A 16,039-nucleotide genomic window follows, 5' to 3' on the forward strand; every position below is an offset into this window, starting at 1 on the left:
TTGCAGAAAATGGAATTACGAAAATAAATTAGCATTGCTAACATTAGCATTGATATGCTAATGTTAGCAGATCTGAGAGGTAGCTTCAGACAATGCTCTCTGCTCCCTTGTTGTTTTCCACTTTGTGCTTGTTTTCTAGACTATTTTTACTGTTGTAAATTTCCTGTTGTGCTGTGTGGAGGATATGAATGTATTTCGGGACTTTTGCACTATTAAGGAACCACTGACTTGCTCCCTAATGAGTAAAACAATTAGGACGAAGTCCTGTTGGACACGTATAACTGATGTCGCAATCTGGGCAAATTGCACTGTGGCTTTTTCTCTTCGATGTAGTCAGACAGAACTTGTTGTAATTCTGACCACCTTTCCTTTACTTGTCACATTAATCTAGTGACACACTGGCAAACAGATGTGCAACAGGCCATTGAAAAAGATATTGGAATAATGTCGTCCAGTTTCCACCTCTGATTAACCAGTGACCTCTCTGTTTTGTTTTTTTTGTTTTTTTATCTCTTTGCAGGGTCGGACATGGCCATCTTTTGCCTTCTTTGTGGGAAGCGTTTCCAGACCCAGACAGCACTGCAGCAGCACATGGAAGTGCATGCCGGCGTTCGCAGCTACATTTGCAGCGAATGCAACCGTACTTTCCCCAGCCATACTGCACTCAAACGCCACCTCCGCTCACACACAGGTTAGTGGAAGCACTCGGTGTCCGTCTTCACTGCTGGCGAGACAGGGGCATCTTCAGGGCTTTATGTCTAAGTATCTTGTTTCGTTTTGACTCGAGTTCCTCCGTTGTGCTACTTTTTACCCTAAACTCTGCGGTTGCTATGCAACATGCTTTGAAGGTTTTACTCTACCTTTTTAATGTCACCTTTTATTAAATATCCAGAACTGAAACTTACGTGGCTGAAACCTAAAACCTAACCCGACTTCATGTCCATTAACAATGTGAAATGGTAAAACACTCCAACAAGTCCATCATCTTTTCTAATTAATTCAAGGTATATGGAGAAAAATAAGCTGCCATATGCTGGATTTATTGTTTTTGGCTTATATGTTGTGCTCTGTATTTGCAAAAGTGAAAGAAAATGAGTTTCTTCCCCTTTTGACTGACGTTCCTAAATTATAGAGATAAGTTTATAATTAATACAACAGGATAGTGAGGGAGGGACTTCATTAAAGTTTCCATCCAGGCACACGCAGGCCTCCAGAGCAGACATGCAATGCCCTGTGAGCAGCGATGGGGGAAAAAAGTAGTGGTTTTTGCAACAAAAAACAAAAAGACTCCAACATTAAACTTACAAAAGCTGTCTTTGCTCAACTTTGCTGTTTGTGGATTTTGTGGTTCTGTGTCTTCCATCTTGACCTTCGGCATCCACTGGAGTGGATGAGCTTCAGATCTTCTAAGTCTGGCATGCCAAAGAGTAGGCACCGCTACCGGGTAAATAATACCTTTCCATTGCAGAAACTGCAGTGAAACAATACTACAGGCATTGCAGCATTCATCTTTTATCCAAATGAATCTTGTTTCTCAAGTATTGAGAAATGATGAGTAAAGATCTGATATTGATACCCAGTTGATTCATTAGCGTCATTTCTTTTATTTTAAAATTATACATTGCATATGGTCTTAAAAGCTGTAAAACCAAAGGTGCATTTGAAATGAACACCTTCTCCTGTAAAACAAACAAAAACGGTTTTATTTCTAAATGTGTGGGGAAATATAAACTTTGTTCCAAATAGAAGATAATAATAGAAAAAAACTTACCACTGATAAACTCTTTGAGCACTTTAACAGCATCCTGTTTGTGCTAAATCCAGTGTATTCTGGCTATGGATCATATCACAGTCCTGCTGTTGACTATTCCTTGGATACATAAAAATAAACGTACAACCAGAACGTTCCACACCATCCCTGGGCCCAATTCAGTTGTAGCTCCATAGGATAATGACACAGTGTCACTCACTGGCATCAAACAACACATTAACCAATAAACATAGAAGTACATCACATTAGTTGTCTAATAATTAAGTTACCTACTAGAGGTTATTCTACAAAATAGAAGTTTTTAAGACAACGTTTCAGCTGATATTGTTTAATGGCCCTGCCTTGGAGCTTCTTGATGAAATGACCCATTTTTTTCCCCCCACAATCCCTCTCCCACCTGTTTGATTTCTCGGTAACAGAATACCTGACAGCTTAAAATTAAATTGGATTCAGCTTTTTCCTGTGAGTACTACAAGGATTCTCATGTTTGAATACAGCCTACAGTACAAAACAAAGTACAAAGGCGTGTTTTTATTTTAGGAAATTTAGCTCCGCTGAATAAACAGCATGAATTCAGGTCAACGTGGATGCATTCTGCAGCACTCGGGGGAAGATTATTTACGGCGGCTGTTTTGTTTTTTGTTTTGTTTTTTTTTTTCTTTTTTTTCCCCCCTTTTCCATCAGTCCACTATAATTCACTCAGTGTCGGCTCTCAAGGACAAGACCAGGATTCTAATACATTTTTTCGCTGGAGCAGAGGTAGCCTGACAGATGCGGCTATTCAGAGCAGAGGTGGAGGGGTGGGGAAGAAACGCGGCCATGACAGAATATGAACACATGGAAATGAATCCCATTTCAGCAGCGAGGAAAAGGGCCTTTTTTCTTCCCTCTTTTTCTCCGTCTCTCACCCAACCGCCTGTCTGCGACCTTAAATAACAGTCTCACTGTCAGAGCCGATTTAGCTCACCAGCTCGCGGATAAATATTTGAAACGAAAGGCAGCGAGATGAGAGCAGTCGGCCCTATTTACAAGTCAGGCGAGTACACCATTAGTGTGTGATGGTGGTGGGAGCTGAGGGGCTTCACGGTGGGGGGTTGTGGAGGGTGCAGGGGGGTTACAGTAGCGATGCGCACATCTGTTCTTTCCACCAGACGCCGGAGAGGACACATGCAGTGTCTCTGATCCACCTGCCCACCCCGGCGATGCAAATGTCACCTCAGCTCGGCGGCGGAGCTGCAGATGCGACTCTGCAGCCTTTTGCCACTTTGAACCTCGTCCCACTGTGGGCGTGTGCTAAATCACAATGAGCCAGCCGTGAACGCGGCCGTTTAAATATGATGCAGAGGTTTTTGTCTGGGGATTATAAAGTCAGCCACTGACGCAGCCGTCGTGTGTGCCAGAAACGGGTCCTAATTTAACCTTTAAATAAAACTAGAGGGCTGGTGTTCCTCTGGAGTCACCCTTTGATGTTATTACCATTCAATGCATAACGCTGCAAAAATCCTGATTAAAACATCAGGTTCGCATTAGAGAATCAGCCCTATAGCTGCTAGAGATTCTGCTAAATACTGTCTTATGAGATTGGGGATATTTAAATCTTTAAAGACTTGACAAAGAAAAATAAAGACTCAGAATCTGTGGCTTTACCATCTACTATCACTTCATTTTTTGCTGATTCTCATTTTTCTGTCTGCCTTCAGAGAGATTTTGGAAATGAAAAGGAAACTAAGATTCTCCCAGTTAAAGCAGTCAATCATACAGATGCATCTTGTTAAATTTAAATATCAAAAAAGTGTTCCAGTAATTCCATTCAATCGGTGACAAATTCTGCTAAAATTGTTAAAGTTGAAATGTTTTGGTTTCATTTTGAGGATAACGGTTTACAGATATTGAAAACCTAAAATTCAACTTCTCAGAAATGATAACATACAGATAAATGAATAAACTGATTCTATATGAAATGAGTTTGATGGCCAATTAGTCACAGTTGACTTTGGACTTGATTAAACACACCAGCTAATGACACGTCTCTTTTTCCACCACATGTTTTTCTTCCACTAAGCTTTCTGGTAAAGTTCTTGGATAAGACAGTGTGTAAACAGCCATTTTCTGCAGCGATGACCTTCTGCGCCTCATCAGCTGGTCAGGTGTTTGGTCAGCAGTCTTTGATCCTGTTTTTAGAAATCTTGTTAATATTATTGGTCTTTATGATTTTGCAGTGTGTTTTGCGTTAAGTGGAAGCCGTAGTTAACAAAATTAAGAAAGATAAACACTGAATATTTCACTCTGAGTGCAATTAAGGTATAAAAGGAGTGTCATCTTTTATTTAAATGAACTTTTCAATGATGTTTTACTTTATCTATATGTGCCTGTATGTCTCTAAGCTTTAAACTCAAATCAAAATCAGATAACTCCCTATTTTAAAAGCTCAAACGCCAAATATGCCTTGCTATCCATTAATGCGCACAGTGGAAACCGTCACAGCATTATCACAGAAGCTAACATCTACAGTCTACCTTATCACCACACTCTGGGGTTCAGCCAATCAGGAGCCAAATGAATGGCGCACCTGGATTGGCTTCCAATAGCGCGACAAGTAGTTTTGCGGCTAGGCATTTCAGCGTCACAAATATTCTATCAAATATTTTTATACATGCTGTATTCACATGTATAATTTGCAAATAATTTGGAGTTATGTTCCACAAAAAAATTCACAGTGTTACTGTATAAAGAAAAACCATAGAAATTTAGTAATAGTGAAGTATATTCTGTAGTTCAGGTGTTTCAGTTATAGCTAATAAACCCAGATTAAAGTAAAATTATTTTCCAGCTTTCATCTCTGATTTGTTTTCTGAACTCAAAGCCCTAAAGATCACAACAATTCTCCGACTTCTGTATTGCAGCTTGTCAGTTGTGCTGTGGATGATGTTTTCTTTGTTTCAGGCAGTTTTTTCGCACACAAAAGCATCAAACAAATCGCTCCTTCCCGTTGGCGCTTCCCGTGAAAAGTGGCCTAAGTTAAGACAAGAATTCCCTGTAAATACCAAGATCTCGCTGTTCAACTCTAATTTTAATGGACGGAGCGTGGCAGCGCCTGTTTGGGGCGGAAGCTTTTTAGATGCAGCTCGGCTGTTAGTCGAATCAGTATTCAGTCGTATCAGCTGACAACAGAAAGCACTTTTATGGACATTCATTGCGCCTGCTTCATTTTACCTGTCTGCAGCCTTATCTTTTGAAAGCAGTCTTGCAGCTACCGGCTCTGACACTGGATCACCATTTAGGGACGAGGAGGAGGAGAAGAAAAAAAAACAGATTTAATGGTGTTTATTCCAGCTTCTTAATCTCACCATCTCGCCTTCTCTCCCTCACCAAGTCTGTTATTTCTCTGTATCCACCTGCAGTTTCATCACCTCTGCTGGACATACTGTTACAACCATGCTGCCTCTTTGTATTTGTCTCTATAGCATGTGTACCGTACAGTATAGAGTCAAGCACTTGTGAATAAACACAATGCTGGCTCATAGAAGTGCAGTCATGGCAGCTGTGCTTTTCCCTTTCCTAAGCTGCTCTCTCACACACACGCACACACACAGAGGGCAGACACTCTCTTTACAGATCAGGCCTTCATTAATATTCTGTTGTTGTGCACTGTCTGTGTGTAAGTGTCTGTGTGTGTGTTTTTTTTGTTTTTTTGTTTTTTTTTAACTCGGAGCCAATTTGCTGTCTGCTGTGGCGGGGTTGTTTTGTGTTCGCAGCTGTATTTGATAGCGCTGCAGCCAGACAGAGGGGGAAAGAAAGCGAGAGGGGACCGAAGCCAGTTCTGGTCTTGGCAGAGATGTCGCCCGGTAATTTACAGCCTCTTACCGTGTATAATGAACACACTCCGTGCGCCCATGGGCACCCTCGGCGGCCCTTTGGGGTGTCAAAAGAGGTGATTGGAGGGGAGTGTGTGTGTGTGGGGGTGGGGGGGGGTGAGGAGACGCAGGTGGTGATGCTTGGGGGCACCCTTGGGTTCACTTGGCGTGCTGCGGTTCCACCTCACTTTGCCGGGTCCTCATCTGCGGCGCCCCCCCACCGCCATGTGGTCACACCAGAGAGAAAGAAATGAAACGGAGAAATGGAGTGGAATGAAAGTGGGATGGTAGCAGTTATCAGATGGACAGACGACGTGTTCGCCATTTGAAAGAGCAACGAGAAGATCCTGACATGAACTCCTTTTGTGGTGATAGAAATGTGTGCGATTTCCATAAAGCTCTGCTTTATGTCTTTGTGCTTTAGTGTTCCCAAGTGGCAGTGGAGGATGACAGGAGCGAGGCGTCATCATGTTTCATTTTGTCTATTTCAGTAAAATGTACAACAACCAAATGTCAAATACATTCCTCTCTTATTTTTCCAACCAGAACCTTTTTTTATTCACGTTTCTGGTACACCCAAAAATCTGATGCACAAGAACATCCGGAAACAGCAGTAATGGACGACAAAACCGCTTCAAAAAATGTTCTGATGGGACGCTGGAAAAGACTATTGTTGTGTTCAAGGTGTGCTAAAAGGAGTTAGCCCTTCAGGGAAGCAACTGAAAGGCTAAAGTAGCATCTCAATGCTACTTTAGGCTCAGTGCATTAGCTCCAATGTTGCAGCAGCACGTTGGAGCTAATGCTAATGTCGGCATCCATAGTGCACATTTCTGGAGCACTTTGTGCCATTCTGAAGGTTGAATAATGTAAATAACAGATTAAAAACTATAATTGTCCTTGTTATAATATGTCAATTTATTCAAAGATTTATTAGCAAAAATAGTTTTGGAATCAAAAATGTTGCTTATTTTGTAAATGTACATAGTTTTAAAATGTGGTTGTGATTAATTAATTGCAGACAGAGGTCCATTTTTCTTGGTCACTTATCAACTGATGAAAGATTCAGTTCAAATAATGCAGGAAATATCTAGAATAAAGCAGATACTCTGTCATAACGAGTTACGTTTGTCTGGATGTGTTTAGCAAATGTCCTCTTTAAGTCCTCTGCAGCGTGACGTATGGCTGAAAATGATGAAGCTTTTAATACTTGACTTGGACTTTGAGTCAAAGACTTTAGACTTGGACTTGGCTCTCACAAGTGACATTTTCTTTCTTTGAGACTTGACCCTCAAAGGCGTAAATCTGTGACTGTAAGCAGTGAAAAGAACAGAAACGCAGTCTTAAGTGGAGCGTACTATTTATGTTTTTAAGGTATGTTCCAAGCAAGAAGTCTTGCCTAAACAGGAAAATTTATTTTATTAGTCAAATTTTACCTCCTTTTTTCCAACAGCAGACACTTGCACAGCAACAGGACATTAAACATAAATAACCCTCCACAGGCCGCCTCTGTGCATTAGCATTGCATTTGCTGGACTGATAGGAGGCTCCTAATTAAAGGCAGGTGAATCTGAACTCAATTATTATTCTTCCAGCATCGTGCAAGCCCACCGAGCTCTGTGATGGATTGTGATCTCTGCTGTGGATGAGACGCTAGAAAGAGCACAATGTCTTACAGCGGGAGCCACTGATAACTTCATGCAGACAAATAAAGACTGTCACTTTTATTGATTTTCACCCAGCCCCCACCGCCGAGGCCATATACACCCACATCTCCTGCTCTATCCCTGTCTGGGTTTTATCCCCCATCCCTTCATTCCCATCGCTTCCCTTTAATGGAAGTGCATCCAACATCATCCCCAAGGCATCTGAAAATGTTTTCCACCATAAAAGTATAATATTCCCATAATGTGATCAGACTCGAGGATGTGTACATTTTACGTTCCACTTTTACTCCCATTTTCCTCTCTGGATCTTAAATAAACCAGCTCGGGCATACATACTGTATGTACTTACATAAAATTATAAATAAAATATATGGATGAAAGTGAAATTGTCTTTTAACAGCAGGGCAGTGGTGGAGGCACATAACGAGAAATGCAATTTATTCCCCGGCACGTTGCTGCTTGGACAGGCAGATAATGAAAGGCATAGGTCATTGATGGTGACTTAAACCTGCAGCGGTGGAGCAAAATACATTAATAAATATCTGCAACATCACTCGGATGGAGAGGATAACACGTAAGGGAGATAATGACGCAAGGAGCGGGTCCTCATCAAACACGGGAATACAATTAGTCTTGGGGCTGCTGTGGAGAGACTCCCTGCAAATCATAATATCGCCCAACGTTGACATGTGAAGATCCATTACGGCTGCCCAGGAGGGACACGTGCTGTGGCAGCCTGAGGAGTTGAACACAATTCCTTTTATCGTTTTCATTTCAGAATGCACAAATACTGTAGATCCATAGGCAGCAAGGTTTCTGAAATAGATCCGGTACGCCACAGATGGACAAAAGAGCTTTGCATTCACAATAACACAGTGATCAAACTATAGGAAACGACTCGTCAAGCTTCTCAGGCTTTCTAGAGACAATAACATCTTAGTTTTTGTTGGACTGGAGTGCAATGATTCAAAGGAGATAAAATACCTGATGACAAGCACATCCCTCTAGAATTACCGCATTTATCAGTGTTGTTGTCTATTAGTGCATTGTAAACAGTCCGTCTGTATGGTTTATAATACATTGGATGGCTGCTGAATAGCCAAGACAGGCAGTAATTATAAGGCTTCAAACAAAGCACAACAGCGGTGCGGGAAAATTGTAGAAAAAGACAAAGGCTGGTATTTGTCTGCTGGTACTGAAATGGATATCCATTAAAACATGCTTGCTGTTTGTGCATAACCCTGTCTGTCCGCATAATAAAGCTTTGTGTTGAGCTGTTAGCTCAGCTGTCAGATGGCTCGGTATGTATATTATATCTTTTTGCAACTATGTACTGTACTGTCAGCACTTTAAGTAAATTGGTCTTTCTGTGTCTGCATCACAGCAGGGGACCACCCATTCGAGTGTGAATTCTGCGGTAGCTGCTTCCGAGACGAGAGTACACTGAAGGGCCACAAGCGCATCCACACTGGGGAGAAGCCCTATGAATGTAACGGCTGTGGGAAGAAGTTCAGCCTCAAGCACCAGCTGGAAACCCACTACCGTGTGCACACAGGTACTGCCTCCTAAACAAGTTCAGATGTAAAACAGCAGCTCTTTCACAAGGAGGAATGGATTCAGTCATTTGCCTCACAAACAGTCTCTATGGAGACTGACTGCCAGTTAACACGTACTTTTGCATTTTGAAGATGGAAAAAGGTTTATTGGTACTTTTATTTCCATGTGAGGTTAATTTTGATCAATCAACTAGAATGTTAATTCTAAAGTTGGATTCAAACTTTAAAGGCTGAATTCTCTTCATCAAACCAGACTGCAAAAACTAGTATGGCTCCCACCCATTTCAAAATGTTGCAGAAAGAAGCCAACTCTTTTAATATTTTTAAATCAATGAAGCATACACCACACGATGCATATTCATGAAGATGTTCTTTTAGTGTTTGAATGCATAAAATATAGAGAATATCTATTAGCTTGTATTGCCAGCAGTAATTAACATGATCATGGAGTAGATTAATCAGCAACTTCCACAGGTTTTCTGGCTGGTAATTGGATCACTTTGAAGTTGAGTGAGTTTACTTTTACAGAATCAGGTTCTGACCTTTACGGCATGTTGAATTCAGAAATTCTTCATCTTTTCAATTTTCAAATATTTGCGTAGCACTGTGAGGCTAGCAGTCAAAACTTTAAACACCTGTTCCAGAGAAGTGTTCACATTAAGACTGTAACCTAAATTAATGACTAAAAACTTTGGTTTTGATGCCATGCATAAAACATCAACATTTGTTGCATCTAGCTTTAGCAAACAGGTTGTTGCTGTAGGAACTTCTGGCAGCTAGCCTGTAGGCTAACTAAGTTTCAACCAACACTACATATAAAGCATGATATGTTTATTTTAATATTAGTCAAATTGTGCTTTCATTAAAAGGGATTTACATAAAACAGAATTAGTTTTTCTAAAGAGCCATGCTAACTGTTTAGCTAGCTAAGTTTGGTAATGTTGGTAAGCTAGGTTAGCTTATTTCCAGACATATTCTCTAAATATGATGAACCATTTAGGGTTCTCCGAAAACAAGTAACAAAAATTCAAAACAGTTTTTCAGAAATATATATTTTCTTTGATTTAAAAATTTTGAACTCTAAAAGAAGCCATAAATTAATCTTTTTGACACTTATACAGGCTCAGCTGCCCTGTATGGTTGAATTATTTATACATTGAGGTAATAGCATGATTATAATTCATCAGATTTAAAAAAAAAAGAAAAAAAAATGCTGAATTTGACTGCATCTAAGCTTTTCAGAATTAGGGTTTACATGTTCTTGCTTAACTGTTAAGTGTTTGCTTTCTGACACATTTCTTCTTCTTTTTATTTTTTATATTGGTAATCTGAAACACTTGTACTTGTTTTTTAGATATTTTTAAATGTTTCAGACTGTGAAACAAATTTGATTATCAGACAAAATATGGCTTTGTAACCCTTTCCAGACTGATAGATGTCAGTAACTGGTTGTGTTTTTGACAGATCAGGATATGATGTGTTCTTTTTGAGAAGTTTTTGCCTACTTCATGTTGTCAGACAGGTTCTCTTTAAAGGATCTCATTAAGCTACAGATTTGACAATAATCAGAAGTGGTTGTGGCTTGTGAAATGGAACAAATTTTTGTGATCAATCACTGTTAATATGATAATTTAACAAGAGAAGCAATTATTTTTTTCTGTTGTGTCAAGTTGGTTTGGAGAGGCTTTTCCCTTAATAAATGGGGAAGGATTTTTTATATTTACTCTGATTGTCTTTTATATCTTTGCGGACCAAATACTTTTTCATTGCTCTGTGTATTCTAGTTTCACGAAATAAAAATATTCATTCATGATACCTTTGAAGTTCGCTCCCAAAGTCGACATGAAGCGAAAGCTATTTTAACATTTTTCAAAATATGCATGAGTCATCCTGCTACCATAACTCAAATTCATTTATTTGTTTTTAAGCAAAACACTTTTTAGTCAATGCTTCAGGGATTTCTTGGTCATTTTTTTTTAAACAGCCATTAAAAGACTTCAGGATATCAAAGTTCCAAGGCCCAGAGCAGTGCAGATGGAAATCAGTATTACTGTGATACAGTGGATGAATGTCTCAGAAGACTTTGTATTGATCTCAGTATATTTAGAGCCCCATAAAGATGTTGACACAGTGATAGGCTAGGTGCCCTGGAGAATGAGTGCATGCTGCAAACTCGATTGAGTGAGTATAGTCTACCACGAGCGCTCACCAGGGTGGCACACGGCCAAGGGTTTATGCTCTCTCGCCATCTTTTTTCCCTCCAACACACACGCACACACACACACACGCTCGCAGCAGCACCCTCCCATCTCCCATTCAATAAACCAGCTGTTAAGCCACACTATCAAGGCAGCCTGTCCAATAATTGGCTCCCCTCCGTCCACCCTTTCCCCTTTTGTATGAGGGAGGGGGGGTTTTGCGTTAAGCCGGAGAGCAACAGCAGATAACAAGAGCGAGTGACAAGCTCACAGTCAAAGGCCACCTCACACAAAAGCAGCTGCTTGATGAATCATCGACATTGGCAACCTAACCCCTACCCACCCCACGCCTCTCCACACATCCCAAATGCCAATGACTGATCAATACCAAGGCCCCATTTGCAATTCGTTATTAGCTGATTATCTGAGGAGACTGTGTTTACAGTCTGGGTGTCAATATCAACACCCCGCATGCGTTCGCACTGAAATTAAACAGGTTTGCAGCGCTGCGTTCATAACTATTGGCTAAGTGACACCGTTATCCGGCGCAGGCTGAGGTCAAGGTTAAACCGGGGTTTCTCCGGGACAGACCGGACGAGCGACAGAGGCGGGAACAGGCGGCTGTTTGTCGCCACACACACATGTGCAGTTCTGCTGAAAGGTGACAGCAAAGCGCCGGGCCAGATCACTTCCGACAGCTCATTTCAAATGCCATTGGTAAAGGTCAGCATTTACATGTCTAATTTGAGTCTGCCGGCTTGAGCGCTGGTGGATTATTCCCTGCCATCACTCAAATCATTAGCACGTTTAGGACGGCCGCTGCTGCCAAATTGAAATGTGGCCGTTAAACATAACAGCCCCAGCAGCAAGAGAACAGCGTCGTTCTGATTTATAACACCTTCAGGAGTTTAAAGTGGCAGGAGCTGCATGTTGGATACATCACAGATTATCTTGGCGATTGAATCAGCGTTGTTCTGCACATTTATGGTAAATATTTTGTCTTTTCTAGAGTAAATTATTTATATAGAAATACTGTGGTACTGCTTCATAATGATTTGTATATTTAACTTGAGTTATGTAGCAAAAAACATGTTAAGGAGCTGTGGACGCATAGGTAAAAACATAACACAAACAATCCAAATGTTTCCATTTGTTTTTTTGTTTTTTTGTTTTTATTTTAAGTTTAACGCAAATATGTTGCTTTTTTTATAACTGGATGCATCTGGTTCTGTTTATTAGAGAATTACATCAAAATCTCAATAAAAACCATTTGATGCTATCCACAAACTAAACGTTTGCTTAGGAATGATGGCAGGAAAAAGCCTTTTCTGTTCTACCATCACAAACATAAACATGGTGGTTTGTCAAAGTAAATTTAGCTTGTTCTGTCAGATGAGACAAAGAACTGTTCATTTTTGAGAGGTGTAAAAATGAATCTGATAGGTAGTGAGGAGAAAACAGGTGGATATACGTTGGTCAGTGTTCCAGTTATTATGGGTCTAAGGCATCTCTAAACAGGTGAGGTTTTAGCCTTGATTTAAAGGAACTCAGTGTTTCAGCTGTTTTTCAGTTTTCTGGAAGTTTGTTCCAGATTTGTGTATAAAAGCTAAATGCTGCTTCTCCTTGTTTGGTTTGTATTAACATTTATACGAATGATGGAAGACATTGGCAATAAAACCTTTTCTCTCTTATCCTTTCAGTCAGATTTAGCATCTGTTCTCAGCAGGAGTCTAAAATGAGCCCAAAATGACTTTATAATTAACGTAATCATTGTCTTCCACCACCTTCCCCTCATCTGCAGGTGAGAAGCCATTCGAGTGCAAGCTGTGCCACCAGCGATCCAGGGACTACTCGGCCATGATCAAGCACCTGCGCACCCACAATGGCGCCTCGCCCTACCAATGCACCATCTGCCTGGAGTACTGCCCCAGCCTGTCAGCCATGCAGAAGCACATGAAAGGTCACAAGCCTGAAGATATCCCTCCAGACTGGCGCATAGAGAAGACATACCTGTACCTCTGCTACGTCTGAGACGGGAACGGGGTGAAGTGAATGCGGAGGGAGAGAGTGGATGGGGGCAGAGAGGTAAGAGGAATGTAACGGCGCGGGCAGGAGGTCTTGAAGATTGAGGAATGTCAACAAGAAGATGCTTGAAGAAAAAAAAAGAGCGTTTGTTTAGTCTTTTTGTTTGGTTTTGTTTTTACATGCAAAGGCGGCGACGAGGAGCTGGGTGTAGGGGCGGGGGCGGTGGGGCTAAAAGACTTGGACATGGAGAGAGTTCTCCAGCATTGTTCGGATTCACCGGGTCGTTCACTACATCTGCAACTGTGCTATTGTTTCAGGTCATTTCCTGCAGCACCACAAAGCAAGTAGGCTGCAAAGAAGTGACTGTTTGGATGCTGCTGCCACTTTGGTGAGAAGGCAGATTCTCAAGGGCTATCTGACCATCCTCTCTTCTTCTTTTTTTTTTTTTTACATTGCTTTTTTGGTGCCATGCTTTCCAAATGTTGCATTTGCTATTTTCCAAGTTATGTCTGGATTTGAGTATTTTAATGAACATTTTGTTTTAAGTTCTTGAACTGTTTCCGTTTCCTTTTCCAATGCCCAAAAACCTGCAAGTTTATGAGTCCATTCTTGAATTTCCACCAGAAGCAGCGGTGGCTCTGAGATAGCCCCTGAGAATCAGTGTGGGCCCCTGCAGGCTTATGCAGTAGACGGGACAGTTGAACTGGACTAGTGGGAGTATTAAGATGCTGCAAACCAAGCAGGGAAGACACCAGCGCTGCTTCTCCCTGGAGGTCTCCCCGGCTTCTTCAGCGGTCTTCCTGGGTCGGAGACGCTCCAGTCACCACTGGCCGCTCAAGGCCGACAACCGTCACTTTTATGTCATATGTTATTATAATTTTTTTTTTAGCTCTGCATCATAGTTTATCATGGCTTGATTGCACAGGTAAAGCAAACTACGACAACAGTCTCTGTTTGATGTCAGCAAGGTGTATAAACCCTTCAACAAAATATAACTCGCTATCATAATATCGCACAAGAAAACCCAGCTATATTCAGCAATAGGTGTCTGGACTGCTTCTACCCATTTATCCCCATGACTATCAGTGTCTCACACTAACGATACCCAACACAAACTGACTCATAGCAGAAAAGCTTCAGCTGCCGTGACTCTGTCAGCTCACCACAGCGGAGGAAAACGAATCATCAGGGGGAGAAGGGTTGTCGTCTGCGTGAATCCTGTGACTCGGACGGTTTGCGGTGAACATGCTGAGGATGCCTTAGCTGCACAATCCCAACGTTCGTCGGTTTTAAGGACTTAAACGGCAAGAGCCCTGAATGTGAACGTCTGGAAATGGGGAGCGTATGATGAGGCTGTATGAAAGTACAGATTGATGCTTCGACGTCAGAAAACGGAAAGTTCCCACCTCTTTTTAGACGTTGCTTTATTACTTTCCCTGCCTGGAAAAGCGAAGCATCCTTATCGTTTGAAATGTGCACTCTACTCAGCCCTTCTGAGGTAAACAACGCTGGAGAAGTGAAGGTGGGCATCTCCAACTTTCTGGCGTTTAAACCTGTTCCACACAAGTGATTGTCATGACATCTTTTGGGGATTTACATATCCAGAAGGCAGGTGGTCACCGGTCGGATGAGGCGCAGCCAGGCAGAGGAAATGAGCTCTTTCTGCGGTTCCGTCTGTGCGCTTCGTCCCTCTCGTCTCTTATTGTGGTTCTTTTTATTGACTTTGAGTTTGAGCTCAACACATCGTACTTGAATTACCTCTCTTTCTCTCTCTCTTTCGCTCTCTCTCTCTCTGTGTTTTTTGTTGGGTTTTTTGTGTGTGTGACCTCATGTTCCTTGTGTATTTTATAATTTCCCTTTTGTTTCATGTGTACGTTTGGGCCGGTGTGTGTCGGAGGATGCATCGCAACAACAAAAAATGTGATGAGGCGGAGCACGTTTGCAGAGAAATTAAGTGCCACAGAGAAGAGATTCAGTTTTCTTTTTTCATTATGTTTTCTGTGTTACCAAACGTGGTATTAAGTCTGTTTGTTAAGGAGCCGGATGGTTCGCTCATTCGTTCTAAAAGCTACCTCTGAGTTGTTTTCATGTTTGTTTGTTTTTTTGGGGGCAAAAAAAAAAAACAGAAAACTCACATTCTTTTGTGTTTGTGTTTTTGTATTATTTGTCAAAGCTACATCATCTCATGCTTCTTTTTTTAAGTTGATTTATGATTGTCTGTGTTTTTAAGAAAAGTCTCTATGAAACCGTAAAGCGGAGGTGGACAGGATGAGGAAAGTCATTCGAATGGATGTTTGTTCTTCTCTTATGTTCTCCCCCTGCGCCTCCAACGACAGAAGAGCGGAGGAAAAAAAAAAAGAAAAGCTAAAAAAAAAAGCTATTTTGAAGCCTTAAAGTGATGAGTAAGACGGATGAGTTCTGTTGCTTCTTGTGAGCGTTTAAAAACAAGAATTTAAACTTGAACATATGTGAATAGAGTTGTAGTTTTGTAATGTGAAATAAAAAAAAAGCAAAGTGAACAGGATTGTTGGTTGAGAACGCTGCAGCGCACAGGGCATGTCACATTTGATGCAGAGCGCATTGGACAATTTGGACGTGCAAGGCGTAATCAAAAAAAAAAGAAAAGAAAAGAAAAAAGACAAACCAGAAGGTTAAAAATAGAGCTTCTCCCTTTGAGAGAAGCATGTGTGTGTTTCTGAACAAGAGCCAACAGAGGCAATTTGATATATAAAAAAAATGGTGATATTTTTGTATTCAGTGTCGGTCCTTTTTTCCATTTTTGTGGAGGGTTAAAGCAGGGCACAAATAATATTTGTAATTTTTTTTAAGCGTTATTTTCCCCCTCCTTCTGGGTGTGAATCATTTTTGCCTGCTCCTCTTTGATATTGTTGGACAAAAACAAAAGGAAAAAAAAAAAACTATTTGTGTGAACACGTTGTAATAATAAGTGTTGCTTTCTGGGTGTCAGTTG

The 16,039-nt window shown here is 41.1% G+C and overlaps 1 protein-coding gene across 3 annotated transcripts in view; it reads left to right on the forward strand.

Annotated features, from left to right (window-relative positions):
• The window catches only part of zbtb16a (zinc finger and BTB domain containing 16a), a 192,576-nt gene extending 177,400 nt beyond the window's left edge, over positions 1 to 15,176 (forward strand). For all 3 annotated transcript variants that reach the window (XM_016676911.1, XM_016676910.1, XM_007562976.2), the window contains 3 exons: positions 521 to 691; positions 8,674 to 8,844; positions 12,845 to 15,176. In XM_016676911.1, coding sequence (XP_016532397.1) covers positions 521 to 691; positions 8,674 to 8,844; positions 12,845 to 13,074 — 572 coding nt within the window. In that variant the 3' untranslated portion in view covers positions 13,075 to 15,176. The remainder of the gene's footprint in view (positions 1 to 520; positions 692 to 8,673; positions 8,845 to 12,844) is intronic.
• The last annotated feature ends 863 nt before the right edge of the window (positions 15,177 to 16,039 follow it).

This window comes from Poecilia formosa, unplaced genomic scaffold, assembly GCF_000485575.1.
Source record: "Poecilia formosa unplaced genomic scaffold, Poecilia_formosa-5.1.2 Scaffold143, whole genome shotgun sequence".
NCBI lineage: Eukaryota > Metazoa > Chordata > Actinopteri > Cyprinodontiformes > Poeciliidae > Poecilia > Poecilia formosa.